The 22546-nt window shown below is 50.1% G+C and overlaps 1 protein-coding gene across 4 annotated transcripts in view; it reads left to right on the forward strand.

Moving 5' to 3' along the window:
• The window catches only part of SYCP2 (synaptonemal complex protein 2), a 2783385-nt gene that overhangs the window by 2611027 nt on the left and 149812 nt on the right, over window positions 1-22546 (forward strand). For all 4 annotated transcript variants that reach the window (XM_078651823.1, XM_078651822.1, XM_078651824.1 and 1 more), the window contains one exon: window positions 403-497. In XM_078651823.1, coding sequence (XP_078507949.1) covers window positions 403-497 — 95 coding nt within the window. The remainder of the gene's footprint in view (window positions 1-402; window positions 498-22546) is intronic.

Genomic DNA, 22546 nt, shown 5'->3' on the forward strand with positions numbered 1-22546 from the left:
GACAGGAAGGTTCTAGAGGGAGGTGTTAGCTGATTGGCTCTCTTCTAGAGTTTGGTCCTTTTTACAAAAGGACATAGATAGGCTACTAAGGTGAGGCCCTTAGGCCTATTTCTCTCTATATATGTCTATAGGACATTACTTTTCTATGTACCGGAGACTCCCGTCTCGACGATGGGGAATGATTCAGGCATGTGAATCTATGAAAGTCACCAATACTGGATAACTGCAGTTACAGGTAAGTAACGCATTTCATATCGGTTTTCCAATGTCTCAGTCTAAACTGTGCAAATGTATAAACAAATATATTTCCTTGTTGAGAATATGGCAATTGTAACATTTGAAAATCCATATGTAAATTACAAAGCACTTAAATAAAAAATATTTTACAACATATTTGTCTAGAATCGTTCCCGAAAAATGGATCATTTTGCGAAACAATCTATGCAATCAGCTCAGCAACATATGACCTCAATGAGCTTTCAGATTCGAGAATGCAGGTTTGTCATACGTACATTTTTATGATCCTTAAAGGGTGTTCCATACATTCCTGTTTAATTAACCTTGTATCGTTTTGGGTGCATGCTGTGAAACATTCTGTTTGGAAAGCTATTCTCTATGTAGAAACAAGACATATTGTGCTACGCCTATATACAATATTTTGCTTTGTGTGAAGCATGCATATTCAGTCGGCTGCATAAACATGCAAACGGGCGAATCTCCTTGCTTTGCTGGAGTTCTAGAAATGATGTAGCTGAGGGACAAACTAAGGTTACCGGTCCCTATAACACCTTCCATCCTCACTGCTCTAAAGGAATATTTCAGCTCACTCCAACGATCATTTTAAGAACGTGCGATCTTTGAGATATCAGAGTGGTTAGCAAGAATCGTGTCATCTCTAAGGGATTAAACATTGCACTGCAGCAATGAAGAGCAGTCACTATCATAGAGATTCTGTCAATGTCAATGAGCTCCTCCTCGGCACAGATAGCAGCCAATCATCCATCGGTGATCCTGTGACACTTGTTAGCGTTGGCATCGCAATTATTAGTGGTGACCGGTCATTGCCAGGTGCAATACAGCGTGCACCCTTCCTTACATTTTGGGAGGCTAAACCTTCCAGAATTCAACATGAGTAAAAGGTCTGGTGTTTAAGGGAACATGTTGATTTTAGTGCTTTGAGTACCAAAATCCTCACGGTAGTGCCCAAAAAGTCATAATATGTGATAATTAGCGCACCTGATCATTTCTGAACACCCTTTGTCAGATTTTTACTGGGTGTGATCAATATTGCATTAGACAGGACCTACTCGTAATCAAGCTCTTAGTAGGGCAAATTCGCAATGTGTATTCATGTGCAATCCATGGACCCTGAATATGAGTGACTCGCTAAATTCCAATCTCTGCCTAAACAGGTGTTTGGACAGTGATCAGAATTATGAATAATAAGGTAAGTACTTCATCCTCAGCAGTATCCGCAGTAACCTGCTGAAATTTACAGTGGTAAATATGGGTAAGGATCTGATACGTGTGGATATAAATGCTGTAAGTAGCTTTTCCCACTTGTATTTCACTATTTTCCGAATGTCAGCTCAATCTATGAGGTATTTACTGCACCCGGGTATCAATATTTATTGGACGGGGTAAATACTTCATTCCATACTTGCACACTCACAGCTTCAGCAAGATACATTTTGGCATGCTTTTTAAAAGCACCACCATAGCAACAATTTCAAAGGATACTCGACAAAATACTGAGGTTTCTCAAGTTGGCTTCACCAAGCTGAAGTAGTGTTAAGAGACCAGTTTCGATCCACAGCTCTGAACAATAATTTCTTCTCAGAAAAATACAGTTTACTATCTACAATCAGCATAATTCGTTGAACTGAGAAGACAGTAAGCGTTTGATAGAAAATATCGCTATGTAAGTTTGAGGCATTCTGACCTTTGACAACATCTTGTCCCAATTAAGGTGATCTGCTGTTTGATCTACAAAATAGAAAATTCCTATCAGATTTTCAGCGAACTGCAAAAGTAAAATAATAATGTACAACGAAATTAATTATAAGAACTGCTTGTTCTGAGCACTGATATCATCTTTGCCACAGAAGTGATTACATTTGCTTCTGCCCTCTCAGGTATGTGCCCTCCTGCTGTTGCCGTTGTTGCTGCCCAGAACCATCAACATCACCATTCAGCACTAGGGAAACTGGGATGACTAAGCTGTCCATCGTGAGTGTGGAAACTAAAAGGCTCATTTAGTTTGTCAGAGAGGGTACTCTGCCACAATGGTGGCAAAGTGACCTTTCTACCATACTTTTGGTCCACCCTCCCAATTTAGAGGTGAGTGGACCACCAGGTTTACTCAGACGGGGTAAAATGTATTCTTTCAGCTTAAACCATCCTCCAACGGCTTGAGGGAGTAGGGGCAGTCAAAGGTAAGCCATCTGAGTGCACCCTTTTTTTTAGAGAAGGCAACTAGATGGCTTTTATTTACTGTTCGTCACTGCTAGGTATATCCTAGCAATAGAAAACTGACCCCACACCATGGTGTGGGTGTCATTAGTTTTTTTTTAAACAAACTCCCACTTTGGGAAGTGTCTCTAGCCATTGCTGTCCCATATATCGGACTATGACAGTGTATCAATTGTAGCAGGCTGGCTTAGTGTATGGTGTACACTCTAAGGAGTGATACACCTTGCACTAATCCAGGTAACCCTTATGGTGATTTAAGTGGTCTTTGATACCCAAAGTAAGCTGTCAAAGTTGTAGATGTGGAGAGCAGCCTTCAGGTTTATCTTGAAGGAGTGTAAAGCAGCTTGTTTTACCTCATATAATCGACAGTATAGATTAGATGAAAGATACCCACACAGTGTTTATAAAAAATAAGTCTGTTTATTACACAACACAATCGCTAACACATAGGTATATCTCCTAGCAGGAGATATCAATAGCACACATGAAATACTTCAAAGGAATCCGGTAAGTAGTACAAATATACGCTGGTTTCCAGGGGGAGACCAAACCATATACTAAGAAAATGGAATGAGAACTGCAAGGAAGGACAGGACTTGGACCAGACGATTCAGAGGAGCTGGGAGAACAAGCAACGACTCAAGGTAAGTAACTAGGAGCCCCACAGAGGCTATGTGCAGAGTGGAAACACAGCTGCGTGCCCAATGGAAGTCTATGGAGAAGTCACAGTTGCAGTTTTAAAGAAGAAGGACCCTACCCAGAGGACACTGGAGAAACTCTTTTGGGAACGGAAGGTTGGAGAGCCACGGAAGGTTGGATGCTCCAGGAATCAAGTTACCTGCTCCAAGGAAGCCAGGTGCATAGGGGTGAAGTGACGTCGGAACCTGCCGTAGACAACAATGGAAGACTTTGGAAAAAAGGTCTCTGGAGAAGGCTATAGGGGCAGAGTCTATGCCACTCGGAGGTGACCAGAAGGCAGAGAAGCACAATGCCCACCTTTGGCAGGGAAGTCAGGAGAGTTCACGAGGACCTTGCCGCTGCAACTGTGGGGACTAGGTGACACTGAGGAAAACCAGAAGCCATGCACAAGTTATTCCACGTCCGATGTCGGTGCCAAGGTGGTCGCTGTCCGGTAGGAGAAACAGCAAGCCTTGGTAGCCTAAACTTATATGGAAAACAAAAAGATGCCATGACTCACCAAGTGTAGGGGACTCAGAGCAGGCCAGGAGCAAGCAGGGGAGCCCACCAAAGCAGAAGAAGATCATCGATAGAACCCATAGGCCGAAGGCACAGGAGTCGCAAGAGGACCTCAGGCAGTTCCCCAATGATGGAGGCACACAGTGCAAAGGATGCAGTGAGGACGCTGATCTTCAAGACATGAGGTGCTGGAGGTTGGAGCTTCTTGTAGCCCGAAGACCTCTGGAGTGAAGAGCCAACAAGCCTTGGCAACGGCAAGTCAATGTGGTGAACAGGGATTTGGTCCCAGCAACTCCGACGAGGGATACTGTCCTCCAAATTGCAGGAAAGACAGGTCAGATCTCTGGAGAGCCACAGAACCACAACCTGTTTTGCTGAGCCTTGGGAAGTCCATAGGAAGACAGGAGCAGCAGACCAGTCAGCTTTGTTGCGGTGCCTGCAGATGCAGGGGAGTGACCCCTTCACTCCGAGAGCGATTTCTTCAAATGTCCTTGATGCCCACAGGTCTTCTGGAGAACCTGAGTGAAACACAGACACAGAAGAGGAAGTAGACTTGAAGGACAGTGAGACCAGGAGCAGCAGGAGTCTTCCTTGATGCAGTCTCTGTTCCAGTCGAAGTCCAAACAAGTTGTAGTGTCCAGACATTCAAAGAGTATCTTGGTTATAGAGGTGAGTCGTGTTCTACAATGAATCTGAAGACCCGCCCACAGGGGAGATCTCAAACAACCAAGGAAAAGGGTTGGAACAACTCAGGGGTACCTCCCAGAGGAGGCCCTGTTCTTTGTCCTATTTTGCGCCAGAGCGGCAACCAAGGGTTTCTGAACTGGAGTATGCAAGGGGGGCACTAAATGTGCCCTTCAATGCAGTCTGGTGGCGCTGAAAAGCGCCGCCACCCTAGCCCAATACACTTAAGTCACACCTCCCTGTGACAGGAAACCTATTGTTCTACCATCACTTGCTTGAGCTTGGCTCAGTAGGAGGAGGGCAGAACAGTGTCTGTGGTCGGCAGCAGCACTAGCTTGCTGGCAGACCCTCAAAGACTGTTACCAGGAGTACAGGGGGCTCCTCTAAGTGGCCCTGGAGTACATGGGATCATACCTCCAACTGTTAGACGCATCCCTGTTTACTATTGAGCTGCAAATCCTCCGATGAGAATCATTGGCCATCACCCGACCTGAAGCAAAAACACAACTGGACGGCATCCAAGCTGAACGGGCAGCACTACTGGAAAAGCTGCGCTGTCACAATTATCTTGCTCACTCAGCACGCACCCACTCAACAGAAGATAAAACAGGTAAACTACTTGCATAATGAATCCAACAGGAACACCCACACCGTCTCATACAGTCGTTAGCGGATGAGCTAGGGCAAATGAGATACACACAGAGAGACATTCATAGAGTAATGACGAAACACTATTCCAGGCTGTACACATCTGGCTCGCGAGGGGATGATCAGCACAGAGGGGTATTTTTGGATGCTGTTGAATTGCCTACATTATCACTTGACCAGCACCTAGCATTGGACTCCCCCTTAACAGTGGATGAAGTCTGGGAAGCTAGCATCCTGGAAAACTCCGGGACCGGACGGGCTCCCAACTGAATTCTTTAAAACATATGCGGAAACCCTTGTGCCCAGCCTGCTCGCCGTATACACCACAGCAATAAACCAAGCGACCCTGCTGCCCTCATTATGCATGGCTAATGTGGTCTCCTTATTGAAGCTGGGCAAGGACCCGACGTCCCCTGGGTCTTATAGGCCTCTAGCGATCTTAAATACTAATACTAAAATATTAGCGAAGATCCTCGCTAAGCCACTTGCGCCGTATATCCCTTCCCTGGTGCACCCGGATCAAAACGGGTTTTTCCTGGCCCATAACACTGCTCTCAATATTCTCCGTTATTTTAGGGTGGCATAGTACGCCCCCCTGAATTGGTGCTGGATCTCGAGAGAGAGAGAGCTTTTGATTCCCTCGAGTGGGATTATCTCTTCGCTACCTTAACCAGATTTGGCATAGAACCCTACTTGCTTAACATGGTCCAGGCTACTATACAAACGCCCGACGGTCTGTCTTAAGACGGGACCTTATATCTCAGACCCTATAAAAGTGGATCAAGGGACAAGACAGGGCTGCCCGTTATCCCCCCTCCTTTTCTCACTGGCAGTTGAGTCACTGGCAGCATGCATCCATTCACATATCGACATGGGTATCCACCTGGGAAACTTCACGTACATAATCTCTCTATATGCTGATGACTTGGTTGATGTATGTGAGAGATCTCCACGCCATCCCGCCATCCTTAGATTGGCGGGATGGTGTTGCCATATTTGCCAATGCGTCAGGGATGTGCGTCAATGCTGCAAAGTCTATTCTCTCTCCTTTCTTATGGACAACCACAGACCCGGGATACTCCCTGGGAGAGGTCCCTGTGCCATGTGGTACTGATGCTTTCAGATACCTAGGGGTATGTATATACCGGAACAAAGTGGACCTATTTGAGGGAAATGTCAGAGCCACCACTGCTATCAATTTGCAAATTATTTTCTGGAGGACCCTCCCACTAGCTGTCTCTGGTAGAATTGCTCTCACAAAGATGGTGATCCACCCTCGCCTCCTCTATCATTTTACTACCCTACCTATTTTCATCTCCCCCTCCTTTTTTCGAAAATGGAAAAAACAATCAAAGAATTTGTCTGGGGGATGTCGAGACAGAGTCTCCATGAGGAAACTATATCTGCCAACAGGGCAGGGAGGGCTTGCGGTGTTTAACTTAGAGCGCTATTACCTAGCTGCTCAGTTGCAATGGATAGTCTTCCCGGCATCTGACAGATACAGCCTCTTCAGCCACCAGTGCCATACCACACTTTTCACCCATGCGCGAAATCTGGGGACTTGAGTGCACAATTACTCACTAGAGCATACAAATGCTACCGCAGATGCCTCTTTCTCACTAGGGGCACCACACCTCACGCCCCTGCCATCCCTGGGAAATACTGGGAACGCCGCAAGGAAGCTCATACACAACGACAGCCGAACTACGTAGCTGGGACAAGGTGGGTATTCATGACACGGGGAACCTTTTTCTTGACGGCTCCCTCATCCAATACACATGGCTTATGTCAAAGGAGGATATACACCCTGGACAATTCCTATTACATCATGCACTCATAGCCTCCCTGTCATCCAAATGGGGCAACCATACCACGGAACCACCCATACACCATAGAATTCAACACCTACATGTAATGGGGTCATCTGACTCGTTGGTTTGCATCTTCACTTCGCCAACACACAGCAATTGCCCTTACCCCCCTAAGACAACATCGGGATGAGGATCTGGGACACACACTCACGGACAAGGAGTGGGAGACTGTTTTGGAAGGCCCAACGTATTTGCGGCGCATTTAACGTTTTATGTTGATTCAGTTTTTCATACTGCACCAGGCATACCTCGCCCCATCCCAGATTAATATGTATTTTCATCTCACTGATGCAGCTTGCCCCAGATGCTGCCTACCTGACACGGACTTACTGCACATGTTATGACATTGCCCCACTCTAGGTGAATACTGGGCTAACTTACCAACTGCACTAGCAATTTGCACAAGGCTCGACTTCCCTTTTCGCTGGGAGGCATATATAACATCTCTGTAGTAGGAATAAGAAAAACAGAGCTACCTGCCGATTTCTAGACTTAGGCCTAGTTACAGCAATACAATGGAAATCCCCGATAGCCCCCCACGAAATAGCCTGGCACCCTGCATCATACGGTTCCACCATTTACATTCGGCAGGGATTACACTTGTCAACACACCAGGCAACAGGTCTCAGGCGATCACCCCATCCCTGATTTGATTACTTTGTCCTCATTTTGTTGTATCCCTCTTCCACAGTTCTAATACGTGATGCATCATGTTCAGAACATAAATACGTTGTGTACCATAATGTCTCACCAAGGCCTTTATTGGTAACGTAGTGCAGCCTTTTAAAAAACAATCCATACTCCCACATTAGCAATCTGCTAAAGCCTAATGGAAAGCTGTACCATCATCTGCATTGACCTAATGTCGTTAATATGTTAATATGTATGATGTCATTACATTATTGTTATTGTTCGGAAATAATAAGAAATATCAATAAAAAGATTTTTTTTTTTAAATGGGATCATACTTCCAACCCCGAAATCGGTGTTTGGATATGATTCCAACATGTTTGATACCAGACATGACCAGGTTCCGCACATCCATTATATAGTTAGGCATCTCGTAATGACTGATGTCCACTATGCATCTTAAAATGGCTGACCGCACTTACAAAGCCTGGAGAATCTACTCTGGGATTTGTAGGGTTGTCCTGCTCATGCAGGGGCACTCTCACACGTATAACCAAGCACCATGCCCTCAGGACTGAAGGGCCTCCCATAGGGGTGACTTATAGGTTTTAAATGTAGTGACCTCAGATATAAGGAAACATATCTGTTGAGAGAGGTGCGAGCACCAGCTCACACAGGCAGCCATGGCAGTCCTGTAATCATAGTTGGAGTGAACTTCCATGGGTGGCACAACCAATGCGTCAGCCAATGGGAGATCCCTGTTGTACCTATGCCCTGGGTACCTCGGTACCATGTAATAGGGACTTATAAGGGTACACCAGTAGCCAATTGTGGCAGTGCAAAGTACTTACCAAAACCCTTTTTGGAAGAGAGAGCAGATATGCTGGGGTCCTGATTATCAGGATCCAAGCAAACTGCAGTCGAAACACACTGACACCAGGCAAAAAGTGGGGCAAACCATGAAAGCAGATCCTACTTTCCTACATCAGTGTATGAAGGTGACTGCATATATTGAGAGCCAATAAGTGTGCAGTTAGCAATGCCTGCTCTCGTTATGGTGTGCCAGTGAAACAAATATCACAGTTTTGATGCCAATACCAATGTTGAGGATTTACATATGTTTTCCTGGGATTGTCCCTTGTCCCCGCTTGACTGTGAAGCTTCTAGCCAAGAACATTTTAGGTGTCTCCCACTGCACTACCATATCCACTGAAATATAAGATTGTCATTCCACCTTGTTCAGCCATCGCAGGCCCGGGGAAACAAAGATAAAGTGGAGTATGCCTGCAGCATAAGATCCTCCTTTTGTGCAGGGCACCCAGGGCCAATCGCCTCCAAATCACCATGATCTCAGTACCCTTACTTAGACAGGAGCTTAGTGAGCTTGCTAGGATGTACTTGTGTACCAATCTCTTATTAGACCTGACCCACTTGCTGCCAGTTTAAGGCACTCAAGGCCCTCACATGTTGTTCCTAGGATTGTCCTTTATACCTACCCACCTACGAAACATCTAGCTATACAATTGTTGAAAGCTCAAACTTGCATTTCTCTATCATACTAGTAACTCATTACCCTCAGTACTCTGCATCAGAGCAATGGACATGACTGAGACTGATACCATTCTCAGACTTGTTACTGAAATGAAGTATTTTACTATATTTAATGCTTCCAAAAGGTAATGTAGGCTGTGGGTTGTAATCTTGCTCCTTCCCCCTAGGTTAGTGACAATTCTTTTTTTTTTTGAGAGAGCCTTTATTGTCACATCAAGTAAATACAAGCATGGGCCTACAACCACCCCGGCCAGCCGCTAGTCAAGTCATAAGTACAGCGATCAGTGGAAAAATTACAGCAGCCCGAAAATCGGGGTCTAATAAACGTCCAGGATATACCTCGTATTCAAGAGTACAATACAAGTTTCAGGATTCGAGAAGGTTCATTTTACAATAAAGAAAAATCAGAATCAATGCCATACGGTCATACATGGTCCTACGATAGCAAGCACGAAGCAGGAAATCCGCAATTAATGCAAATACATTGGAAGTATCGGGGGTAAGGCGTACGAGTCAGGATAAATGTCAAAACAAATACGCTTCGTAGCAAAGCTGTTCCCCACCCCTCAAAACGAAACATACAGTAGGAAACATGAAAAACGACGACACCAAAAAAAAAGAAAGACAAAGGGCCATAGAAACAATGAAAGGACAAATGAACAAACCCCATCCCCCTACCCCCCCACCCTGCATCCCTGCAGAAGGCTACGGCCTATCCCCCCCAGCAGCGTGCCTGTCGCCCTAAATAGGAGACCCGAAATATAGGAAAGAGAAGAAAAAGAGAAAAAATGTGGGGAAGGGCCATCGATCTGGTCACCCGCCCCCCCCCCCCCCACCACCGCGACAGTAAACATCCCAAAGGCAAGAGCAGAATAGCCACGGAAAACATTAATCACCGATAGCCCAATCAATAACAGCCCCACCAGTTGTCTCCCAAATCATCGTCAGCCAACAATAAGTTCCACTATGCCCTAGACGGTCTCACCCCTGGCCCTTTCTATCAATAGCAACAACATGTGTCCACTTATCAATCGGCATACAGAGCAACATGGAGGGTCCAAGTGATCCGGGCAGTGTCGTTACTCCATGGAACTTCAGCCACCAAAACACAGCCGAGGATATATGGCGGAAATCCGCCCGTGTCAGTATCGACCCCAAAAACATCCTCCAGTCCGAACACAGTCGCACCAGCCAGGGAAAGTGAGTCACACCATCCGGTAAGTGCTGAAACGCCGCCAGGGCAGTCCCAACCACAGATCGACGTAATCTCCCCAACCTCCGAAGAGAAAAGTGCCTCGACGAGTCACTCACATGTACAACAGATCTGTTTAAATCGATCTCATGAATCAGGTCGTCAAGCGTCTCCACGAACAGAGGCGTAGCTGGAGCACTCAACACTGACGCAGAGGCAGGCACATCGGCGCTTCCTTGAGATCGAACTATTCCCGTGTGGAACGGTGGGACAACAATGGCGGCCATCCTTCTTCCCAGATCCCGGGCATCCCGGAGCAGGGTCGTATGCAGGGTTGTTATCGCAGCCAGTATATCGCTGGACGTGGGCTCCGTTTCGTGTCGCCAGACCCCAGGACTCTCCCTCACAGCAGCTTCTCTGCCTGGATAAGGTCTGCGCAAGAGGGTGCCATCCGCCATCTTAGCTGATCCGGCCTCGTCCCTCTCCACCTCACCTCGGGGCCGGGCCCCACGTTAAGGCGCAACAGGATTCACAACGGGGGCCCCGCGGGTCAAGGCAGGCTTTTCAGCGAAGGGCCACCAAGAGGCTAAACAAAATCCCCGCCGCTCCCCGGGAGCCGCCCGCCGATTATGGAGGAAGCCATTAGTCAGGCCCGGACACAACACCGGAAAGGGGGCCAAGTATCGTGCACTCCCCTCGACCCTGCTGTACCGCACATCCCACAAGGCACTCCGCTAGATGGACCGGGTCGGCACTGTCACCATCGGCCCATCAGATCTCCGGTGCCCCCCGGCCGACTCCTCACCTCCACCAGAGGCCGCTGTTGTCGCAGTCGAGGCCGGCTGCCCTCCTCACTCGTCACCCCGGTCCCAGCTCTATGAAGGCCGCAAAACAGTCAGGGACATTTCCAGGGGTCAGCTGCACGCAAAAGCCTCAGGAGCAAACGGTGAGTGAAAGCTGTCCTTCGCCTACTTAAATATGCCGTTACGGCTCAGGATAAGTGCCAGGATGTATGCGCGGGGTGAGAAGGCTCACGGAGCCGAGCGTCTAAGCAGCCATCTCGGTCGCCAGCTAGGCTCCTCCCGTGAAAATTCTTTTTGATTTGATTTTCTGACTTCCACCCACTATACCCTACCCATGTCCATAACCTAAGATGAAAACTCTTATCATATATAGCTGCAGTTAACCTTTCTCCCAATAGCACTCTACAAGAAAAAATCTGCACTGTTAAATATATACTGCATAACTGGCCGAATCGTGTCTCAAGCCCATGATATGTAGAATGACATACATTATATTCATTCACACTACTGGTGGTTAAAACTATATTTTGGCCCACCTGCTCCTTCCGTAAACTGCAGCAGTACACCTGGCAGATGGAGATGAGATATCTTACTAGAACCTCACACTGAGGGTGATGCTTGAGGCTTGGGCTTGTTGGAGCTTGAAGATCCTTGGACTGGAGAGTTAGCAAGCTTTGCCAACGGCAGACAGAGGCGGTGCACAGTGGTCTGGTTCTAGTAGCTCAACAAGGGATTGCAGTCTTTCAAATAGCACAGAAGACAGGTCAGCCTCGGGGCAACTACCAAACCACCACCTCTGTTGTAGAGCCTTTAAGAGTCCATAAGACAGCAGGATCCACAGGCCGGTTTTCAACGTTGAGGTGCCTGCGGTTGCAGGGGAGTGACTCCTTCACTCCAAGGGAGTTTACTTCCAGCTGTCCTTGATGCACACAGAATCCTTGTGACTCTGGAGGATGCACAGCCACGGATGTTTCAAGATGGTTGCAAAGCACAGAGACGAAGTTGCAGTAGGAGCCTTCCTACCAGAAGCATCTTGTCTTGAGTCTGGCACAACCTAACACTAGAGTCCAGTGTCCAGCAGCAGAAGAGTCTTGTGGAAGATCCTAAAGATGAGTTGTAGGAGAGTAGGGTCTGCAATCCTATGATCACCCAGATTTTTGCTTTTTGCTGCACTGGTTTACGACTTTCCCTGGCTGTGGGCCTGCTAATCAGACCCACAGCCTAGCTGTTCTCTCTATCCAAATTGTACTTAGGTACTGAATTGGCACTGGGCCCTCTCCAAGTCCCTGTACCCAGGGCTGAGGTGCACCCAGAAGTCTCCCAGGGGCTGAAGCATGTATTGTGCCACCCCTGGATTGACTAACTAAAACTGACACAACTGGCTGCACGACAGCTGGGGCAAGGTGGTGTACTCACCCTTTGCTTTAGATATAGTATACCTATATCTAACCCTAAAATGGACACACAGATCTCCTATCAGTCACTCCTATAGCAGGCCTTAACCATCCTGAAGGCAGAGTGCTTGGAATCGTGTGAGACGGTGCTCTAGCATGAGCTGAGCCTGTCTGCGGCTTTCGGGATCCATCCCTTAGCCGTCTCCATGATATCGCATACCATATACTCTTAAGTGCATTATAATCCTCGCGGTTATGTGCCAACTCTGGTACCGCTTTATCAAAACATGTCGAGTAAGGTGTCATACGAATTGGAATACTAACCCCTCGCCAATTCTGGCGACGGGGTTAGCATTCCACCCTTCTAGAGGGACACGACATGCCTGTAACCTATAACCCGGTTAAAAGTCAGACAGAGCCTTAGCATCCACAAAATGGATGCTGCCACCGAGACACAAGTCTGCCCTCCTGCTGCTGGGAGTCCTCCCAGAGCAGGAGATAAGGACAAAGGGTTTCCTGCCAGGGGCGGTGCCAGCACCGTCCCAGACAGGGTTTTGTGTATTGTAGGTAGGCAGGGCTTTAGAGGAAGGTGACTGCACGTGGCACCCCGGTGCTCACTGTGCATAGGCTGGCTGGAACCAGTTCCAGGGTCACTCCAGACCCTGTGCTGGGGAAAAGCCCGCCAAGGAAGTGGGTGTAACCACCCCCCTCCTAGTCCCACCCATAGGGCAGGACTTAGTCGCGTGCCAGCCCCTTTTTACAGGATAAAGGTAGAGACTGGCCCCCTTCCAAATCAGATCATCTTTGGAATCAAGATACCACTTTCCACGAAAGGACTTCACGATTTCTTCCTCAAGATTCTCCCTTGTGGCTAAGGAGTAGTCACCCTGCATCCGCAGGCACCATCTAAGAACACTGCGGTCTGCTGCACGTCCTTCCTCCGGAATCCGACTGCCCAGCTCGACGAGACCCGGCTTCCCTGGCACCTCTGACCTCTACCCACCTCTACAGCACAGCTGAGAACCGTGGGTGCGACGAGACCTCGAGGGACCGGCCATCGCCAAGACTGCACGACTTCTGCACAGCAAGCCCACCGAGTAATTTCCTGGTGAGTGCTTTGGGGTCCGAGAAGCCCCCACCCTGAGCAGCTCCAGCACCGAAGAGCAGCCCCCCAGCATCTCCACGATCGGCGTGGGGCCCTTCTGCCTTCTGCTGCTCACCGCGTTGTTTGGCTACTAGCCCGCTGGCTTGTGGCCTTCCTGACGACGCCCGACGACCTTTCCGCTGCTGGTCTGGTTGCTCCAGACTGGCCCTTGCTCCCTCCCAGAAGAGGAGCACCCTGGACCCTCCTGGTCCACTCAAGACGCCATTTTGAGTCCACCGCGTGGGCTTGAATTAGCCAAGGCTTGTTGCCCAATCCTGGGTAACTTCGACGCCAACGACTTCATCCTTCGTGGGACAGCTCGCACCTCCATCCTGGTCGCCGACAACGCCTCCTGGTCCGAGAGACTGCAGAGCCCAGCAGCGCCCACTCACCTGACTGCGGTGACTTCGCCCGGTGCCATCCTGGTGCCCACTTAATCACTGGCTAGTGATTCAAGAACTTGGTCCCCTCTGCTTTCAGGTTTCCTTCTTCCTTGATCCAGGCTTGGATCCATCGAACTTTTCTTCACTGGTCGCCTGCCAGCAACTTCTTCCTTCCAGGCTCCTGGTCCGGCAACGAGATCCCCGACGTCTTTTCAGACCTATGCAGCTGCAGCCCCTGGGCTAGGTAACTTCGGCACTCCGGTGTCCCAGCATAGCCTCACTATCCAAGGGTCAGGATCCACTGTCGTTTTCTCCCTACCAGGTCGGGTTCGCCCGTGAACACTAACTTTGTGAATTCTAGCTTCCATAGACTTTGTCCCGCATCCCGCGTGAGAGTGCACACTCTGCACCCGAGTCCCCTGGGCCTCCTAGTAGTAATCTAACGATTCCCTAGTCCAGTCCTAGCGATTCCAAAGCCTATTAGAACTGTTACTTACCTGCTAGTAATTCGCATTCCACTTTTAGCGTATATGGTTTTTCGTGCCCCTCGGGCATTTGTGTAACGTGCTAACTTAAAAGTATTTTCGTAAGAGTTTTGTTGTGTGCTTAGCACCCTGTCCTCATAAAGAGTACAGGGTTGTTGTGATTCTAATAAATACATTGTTTATTTTCATAACACTTGTGTGGTGTCCTTTCACTGGGTGTTCAAGGGGTAATGTGATGGTAAAACAGCTGGCTTAACACGCCCTCTAGAGTCTTAGCCTTAGACTGCTCGTATCCATGCTACTAGGATAGCTGGTCTATAAGGTTGACTTACAACCAATCATCAATAAGGGTTGTTTGGACTGATATATAGTGATCACTAGAATAGTGAGCACTGCACATCAGGCCAACTTCTCACATGAGTCTTGTAGAAAAATCCTTGGTCCATATAAATCTAGGGTCCCACCCTCAGGGGATCCCTTATGTAACCCAGGAAGGGGATAGGACGGCATCTGCGGTGACCCACCTACCAGGGGGATCAGGGATGCTACTCTACTGGATTGACCAGTCAGATGCTCCCAAGGGCCTCTGCTTATCTTGCTTTCAAGATGGCAGACTCAAGTGGCTACCTGGTAAAGCTCTGGGAACCTCTCTAGGGGAGAAGCTGGACATGGGGTTGGTCACTCCCCTGTCCTTTGTGTGGTTTTGCGCCTGGCAGGAGCCAAGGGTTCCTGGACTAGGGCAAACCACTTCATGCAACGATGGCACCAAATGTGCCCTTCAAATCTGTATGGTGGCGCTCGGAAGCACCCCCACCCTAGCCCAGAGACACCTAGTTCTAAAGGAGAGGTGGCTATACCTCTCCTCTACAGAAAATCCTTTATTCTGACTTCCCCTACCTCAATTAGGCTGATCAGCAGGAAGGCAGAACAGTGTCTTGGTTTGGCGGCAGCACTGGCTTGCAAGCAGACCCTGCAAAGCTACACAGGTAGTAATGGGGTGGTCCCCTAAAGAGCCCCCCAGTATATGGTATTATGCACCTAACATGGAACTAGTGTAGTTGCATGATTCCAACATGTTTGATACCAAACACTACCAAGTTTGGCAAATCTGTTACGTAGTTGGATATCTTGAGCTTGCCAGTGTCCTGTACATACCTTAAAATGGTTTCCCTTCACTTACAGAGCCCGGAGAATGGAGTCCGGGGTTTGTAGGGGTGTCTCTGCTCATACAAGAGCACCCACACACTTAGACCATGCACCATGCCCTTGGGCTGAAGGGCCTACCTTAGGGGTGACTTAAATGTTTTAAGTGCAGTGACTGAGATATAAATAAATATTATACCTGAAGTGAAAGGTGCAGGCACCATTATATGCAGGCTGCAATGGCAGACCTGCAGACACAGTGGGCATGGGCTCCCATGAGTGGCATAATACATACTGCAGCCCAATAGACCAACGTCGATTCCGACGTTGGAGTTTACTTTTGTTGACTTGTTCATCCCAGGTGTTCCCTATCGCCCTGAGGGTGGTGATGGGGACTAGGAGGGGTCGCTAGACCCTTTGACAGACTGGAGAGAGGAATTGGGTGGTGCCAGTGGTCTGGATACCTCCCCAGACTTTGGCATGCTTCCTCCCCCTATCGTGGCTACGGAGGAGGGAGCGCCTTATGCAGTGGTGGTGCGCAGGGCAGTTGAGGCCTTGGGCCTGGGGCTCCCTACAGTGGCAGTCAGGACTAACCTCCTGACGGAGGTGCTTCAACCAGCGACAACTTCCTCAGTACCCCTCTTACCATTTAATGAAGCCCTCAAGGATGTCCTACTGGACACTTGGTCCAAGACCAGCACAGGGCTCCTGTGGAATGGACGATTACCTACCACCACCGCCCAGCTCCGGAAGAGATCCCATTTTCGTCACCCAACACCCTTCCCCTGAAAGCTTGGTGGTCCAAGCTTCTTCCAATGAGGCATTCCATTCTGCACCCCTGGACAGGGAATCCAAGAAGCTGGATCATCCCGGGAAGCGCTTGTTCTCTTCCTCCAGCTTGGCACTGCGGTATGTGAATACCGCGTGCCTCTTGGGCTGATACTTCCATACCATCTGGGATACGGTTGCGCAGGTGCTGCCTCAGTGCCCGCAGGAGGCCCGGGCCATTCTCTCCCAAGCCATGGCAGATGGGAGAGAAGCAGCAAAATTCATAATTTACTGTGGACTGGATACCACTGACTCACTGGGCAGAACGATTGCCATGCTGGTAGCCATTTGGCGCTATGCCTGGTTGAGGACGTCTGGTTTTTCGGGGGATGTTCAGTCAACTCTACTGGACATGCCCTTCGATGGCCATCACCTTTTTTGTGACAAGGCAGATTTGGTGCACTTTAAGGCTTCTCTGGCTACTGCCAGATCCTTGGGGCTTGCTGCGTCTTCCCGTCCACCACAGTCTGCCTTTCGCCCCTTTCATGACCGCAGACGTGGGACCCAGCGAGGCGGGTCTGGGAACAAGCGGGCGGGCCAGTCCACCCTCCCCCCCCCCCTGCAGCAGCCTCCAAACCCTCCTAGTCAGACCTTTTAGGCCCATCAGCAGACAGTGGGTGGCAGGATTCACCATCACCTCCCTTACTGGCAGTCCATCACGTCAAACAGGTGGGTTTTGCAGATAGTCTGAAAGGGCTACTCCCTCCCCTTCTAGACTACCCCTCCCTCCATGCCACCGTCTTTCAATTGCCTGTCGGAGGATCATTTGGCGCTTCTCCCCCAAGAAGTCTCAGCTCTCTTGGCCAAGGGAGCTATCAAGAGTGTCCCTGTGCCAGAAGTAGGTTGTGGTTGGTATTCCTGCTAGTTTCTGGTGCCCAAGAAGAACAAAAGCATGCTTCCTGTCCTAGACCTCAGGGCCCTCAACCGTTTCTTCCGGAAGGAGAAGTTCGAAAGGCTAACCTTGGCTCAGGTCCTATCTGCCCTCAACCCTGGAGACTGGATGGTGGCGTTGGACTTGCAGGACGCTTATTTCAACAACTCTGTCCTGTCAGCCCACAGATATTCCCTGCTGATCACTGTAGGCCACAAGCATTTTCAGTTCACCGTGCTCCCCTTTGGCCTCACAAGTGCCCCTCGGGTGTTCATGAAAGTGATGGCGGTGGTCGCAGCTCATCTGCACATATCAGGGGTCCTGGTCTTCCCCTATCTCGATGACTGGCTGTTGAAGGTGGGCTAGCCTCAGGCTGTCGTCTCCCACTTCTAGACTATGGCGGACCTCCTGCATTCACTGCAGATCACTAGCAATGTGCCCAAGCCACACCTAACTCCCTCTAAGTCACTTCCTTTCATCAAAGCTGTTCTGGACACAGTGTAGTTTTGGGCCTATCCTCCCGAGCAGGGTGTCCAGGATATTCAGGCTATGATACAGATGCTTCAGCCTCTATCCAGGATTTCAGTGAGAATTACCCTGAGGCTGCTGGGCCTCATGGCCTCCTGCTGGTGGATAATGCCAGGGGGCATATGCGGGCTCTGCAGTGGGACCTGACGTTCCAGTGGGCAAAGCATCAGGGGAATCTTTCCAACTATGTTCAGATCTCGGAGGGAATTGCACAACAAATGCAGTGGTGCTTAACGAACCATGATAGGATCAGAGGCAGATCCCTCTTCCTTCCCCAACCAGAACTTACGGTGGTGACCGATGCAACACTTCTGGGATGGGGTAGCCCCTTGGGAGAGGCGGCGATCAGAGGAGTCTGGTCTCCAGGGGAGTTTGGGCTCCATATCAACCTGTTAGAATTCTGGGCGGTTCGCTTGGCACTGAAGGCAATCCTTCCCTCCCTCAAGGGGAAGGCAGTGCAGGTGTTGACAGACAACACCACTGCCATGTGGTACTGCAACAAGCAGGGCGCGGTGGGGTCATGGACTCTTTGTCAAGAGGCTCTTCACCTTTGGACATGGCTGGAACATCAGGCTATGACCCTGATGGTTCAACACCTGGAAGGTTCTCTGAACGTCTAGACAGACAAATTCAGCCATCTGTGTCTGGTGGATCACAAATGGTGTCTTTACTGAGAGGTGGTGCAAGGTCCTTTTCAGCAGTGGGGAGAGCCTTGGTTAGATCTGTTTGCCACCGAAGAGAACGCCCAATGTCAGCAGTTTTGCGCGTTGGAGTTTCCAAGGCGGCACTCGCTCGGCGACGCTTTTCATCGTGAGTGGAGTTGCGGCCTCCTGTATGCCTTTCTGCTGTACCCTTTCTGCCCCGAGTGCTGAAGAAGATCAGGCGCGACCGGGCCAAAGTCATTTTTGTGGCATCTGACTAGGCACTACAAGTCTGGTACCCGAGCTCCTGAGTATGGCTAGCGATGCTCCGATCAGACTGTCCCTTCGGGAGGATCTTCTGTCACAGCAACAGGGGACAGACCTTCACCTGAACCTGTCCAGTCTCCACCTCCTTGCGGGGAGATTGAGCGGCGACAGTTGACAGCTTTTGACCTTCCGCCTGAAGTTTGAAATGTTATCTTGGCAGCCAGAAGTCCCTCCACTAAGACGGTATACGCCTGTCAATAGAACAAGTTTGTGGTATGGTATGGTACACAGCAAAGGCTGTAGATCCCCTTTCTGCCCCTCTTTCTGAGGTTCTTTTGTTCCTTCTCTCTTTGGTCCAGCAGGGCTCTGCTCAGGGCTTTCTTATAGGCTACCTGACAACCATTCTTCTATTTTTTTGGCTCCCAGATCAGCCCTCTTTGTTCAAGTCCCCTATTGTAAGTAGGTTCTTTAAAGGCATTATTCATCTCTTTCTTCCACCTCCTTTCATAATGCCTCAGTGGGACTTGAACCTTGTTTTGACTTACCTTATGTGCTCTCCTTTCGAGCCTCTTCACAACTGTCCTCTTAGGCTTCTCAATCTGAAGACTACCTTTCTTGTTGCCATCAACTCTGCTCGCAGAGGCAGGGAGTTTCAGGCTCTTTCTTCTAAGCCCCATTTTTTCTCGGTCCATCCGGACAAAGTGGTGCTTCGAACGAGGCCCTTGTTCCTACCTAAAGTTGTCACTCCTTTTCACATTGAACAACACTGTTAATCTGCAGACCTTCCAAGGAGGAGGAGAGACTCCACAATCTGGACCCAAAAATGTATGCTGTCTTTCTACCTTGACAGCATGGACGATTTTTGGGTGGACGATTAACTCTTCGTAGGCAGTGTGGGTGCCAAGAAAGATTTGGCTGTGCAAAAGCTTACCATCTCTCGATGGGTTGTCCTTTGTATCAAGATTTGTTACGCTTTAGCTAAAAAGGAACCAGTGGGGCTGCAAGCTCATTCCACTAGAGCTACTGCAGCAACCACTGCTTTGTCACATGAAGTCCCAATCATTGACATCTGTCATGCCATGCTGTCTTCTGTGCACACGTGCACCAGACATTACTGCCTGGACAGTCAAGTCCTCCAAGACGGCAACTTTGCCCGTTCAGTCCTCCAGGACTTACTGGTGTGAACTTGGTTCACAGTCCCTCCTCTGGGGTTGGTATTGCTGGGGTAGCTATTCTAAGGTAATTCATCTATAACTAATAGTCTCTTTCAGATGAACAAGTTACTTACCTTCAATAACGATGTATCTGTAAGAGACATATATTAATTATAGATTCCTTACCGCCCCACCCATCCTCCCTGCTCTGCCAACTGACTCCTAGGGATAGGACTCACGTGCAGGGCCCTAGTGTGGCGCACCAATGGTCAGTGTCTTTCATGGCTCTGCGCTTCTGGTGTGGAAAGTTGTGTCAGAACTGACATCAGCTTGCAGAGGGGGCGTCCAAGTAGGCACCGCAACGTAATGCCGGCGACCACAGCGCTGATGACGGATGCTGAATCAACCAATGCCACCTACTGACACGCAGGGGTGCTGTTGAAGAAAAATTCTCAGGATCCAGTCTGACACCTGGGGGTAATTCTAAGATAAGGGTATCTATAACTAACATATGTCTCTTACAGATACATCTGAAAGAGACACATTAATGATAGAGTCCTTACCTTATAAATATCCCCAGGCTTCAGACTGGATCCGGAAAGTTTTGCTTAGCAATGCCCCTGCGCATCAGTAGGTGGCGTCCTGCGGCTCTGCATCCATCGCTGGCGCCGAGATGACATCACGGAGACTACTTAGGCACCACCCATGCCCGCTGGTGTCAGTTCTTTCTTTTTAAGCGGCAGTAAGCGCAGATCCGGTTATAGCACGTACCCTAGTCATTTATTGACTATCACTTTGAGACTTTTACCTCGTGTTAGTTTTCTCTGGTGCTAGTAGGGATGCCTGGTTTTAAGTCTTGCGTGAACTGCCGTCCCAATATGTCAGTGGCGGACCCTCATGACGTCTGTCTCTACTGCCTGGAGCGCGACCATGACTCCCGGAACTGTCTGGACTGTAGGGCTATGGCCTGAAGGCCCTGAGGGAACCGCACCAGAAGTTTTTTTGAAGTTTGGCACTCGTCCCCGCGCCGTTCGAAATCCAGGGGTCGTTCCCATGACCGCTCTTGGAGTCGTCACCACCACTCCTCTTCCCCTTCGGATTCGGGTAAGAAACGGCTGCCTATCACTCCTTTCGTGGCCACGGAAGGGGTACGCCCACACGTGCCGCCAGCCACGCACCGCAGGGCAATACCCAACGCGGTGGCGGCCGTGGGAACTGCCGTCCAGGCGGTCGGGGGCAGCGGCGAGGTCAGTCAACACCTTCCCCCGCAGCATCCGCCTCAAAACCCTCCTAGTCCGTGCTTTCAGGCCCATGTGACGCCAGTGGGAGGCAGGGTTCGCCATCACCACCTCCACTGGCGCACTGTCACGTCGGACAGGTGGGTGCTGCAAATCGTCCGAAGGGGCTACTCCCTCCCCTTCGAGGCGACTCCTCCAGCCATGCCACCGCAGAACCACCGTGTATCGGGGGATCACTTGCGACTTCTGCAGGAGGAAGTTACGGCCCTCTTGGCCAAGGAGGCCATCGATCGCGTTCCTGGGCCAGAAGTAGGGTGTGGTTGCTACTCCCACTACTTTCTGGTACCCAAGAAGGGCAAAGGGGGCCTACGCCCTATCTTGGATCTACGGAACGTCAACGGCTTCCTCCGGAAGGAGAAGTTCAAGATGCTGACACTGGCTCAGGTCCTGGCTGCCCTGGACCCAGGAGACTGGATGGTAGCGTTGGACTTGCAGGACGCTTACTTTCATATCCCCGTCCTGCCTGCCCACCGGCGCTACCTGCGGTTCATGGTGGGCCACGAGCACTTTCAGTTTACCATGCTCCCCTTCGGCCTTACCAGCGCCCCACGGGTGTTCACGAAGGTGATGGCGGTGGTCGCAGCTCATCTGCGCAGGTTAGGGGTTTCAGTCTTCCCCTACCTCGACGACTGGTTGTTGAAGGCGGGCTCGCCCCAGACAGTCGTCAGCCACCTCCAGACGACGGCAGACCTCCTGCACCAGCTGGGGTTCTCCATCAATGTGCCGAAGTCACACCTGTGTCCCTCTCAGAAGCTCCTCTTCATCGGAGCGGTTCTGGACTCGGCGCGGTTTCGGGTTTATCCGCCCGAACAGCGGGTCCGGGATATTCAGGCTATGATTCCCATCTTTCAGCCGTTATCCCGGGTTTCGGTCAGGTTGACGCTGCGGCTTCTGGGGCTGATGGCCTCCTGCATCCTACTGGTGCATCACGCCAGGTGGCGGATGCGGGCTCTGCAGTGGGACCTGAAGTTTCAGTGGGCCCAGCATCAGGGCAACCTATCCGACCACGTCCTGATCTCGGAGGGCACTGCGAGACAGCTGCAGTGGTAGCTTACGGACCGCGATTGGGTCAGCGGCAGATCCCTCTCCCTTCCCCAACCGGAGCACGTAGTTGTGACGGACGCGTCCCTCCAGGGCTGGGGAGGCCACTTGGGAGAGGCGGAGATCAGAGGCCTCTGGTCTCCGGCGGAGACCCGGCTCCACATCATCCTGTTGGAGCTCAGGGCGATTCGTCTGGCACTGAAGGCATTCCTCCCCTCTGTCCGGGGGAGTGTAGTGCAGGTGTTCACGGACAACACCACCGCCATGTGGTACTGCAACAAACAAGGCGGGGTGGGGTCGTGGATCCTTTGTCAAGAGGCT

This window comes from Lissotriton helveticus, chromosome 7 (assembly GCF_964261635.1).
Source record: "Lissotriton helveticus chromosome 7, aLisHel1.1, whole genome shotgun sequence".
In the NCBI taxonomy this organism is placed as follows: domain Eukaryota; kingdom Metazoa; phylum Chordata; class Amphibia; order Caudata; family Salamandridae; genus Lissotriton; species Lissotriton helveticus.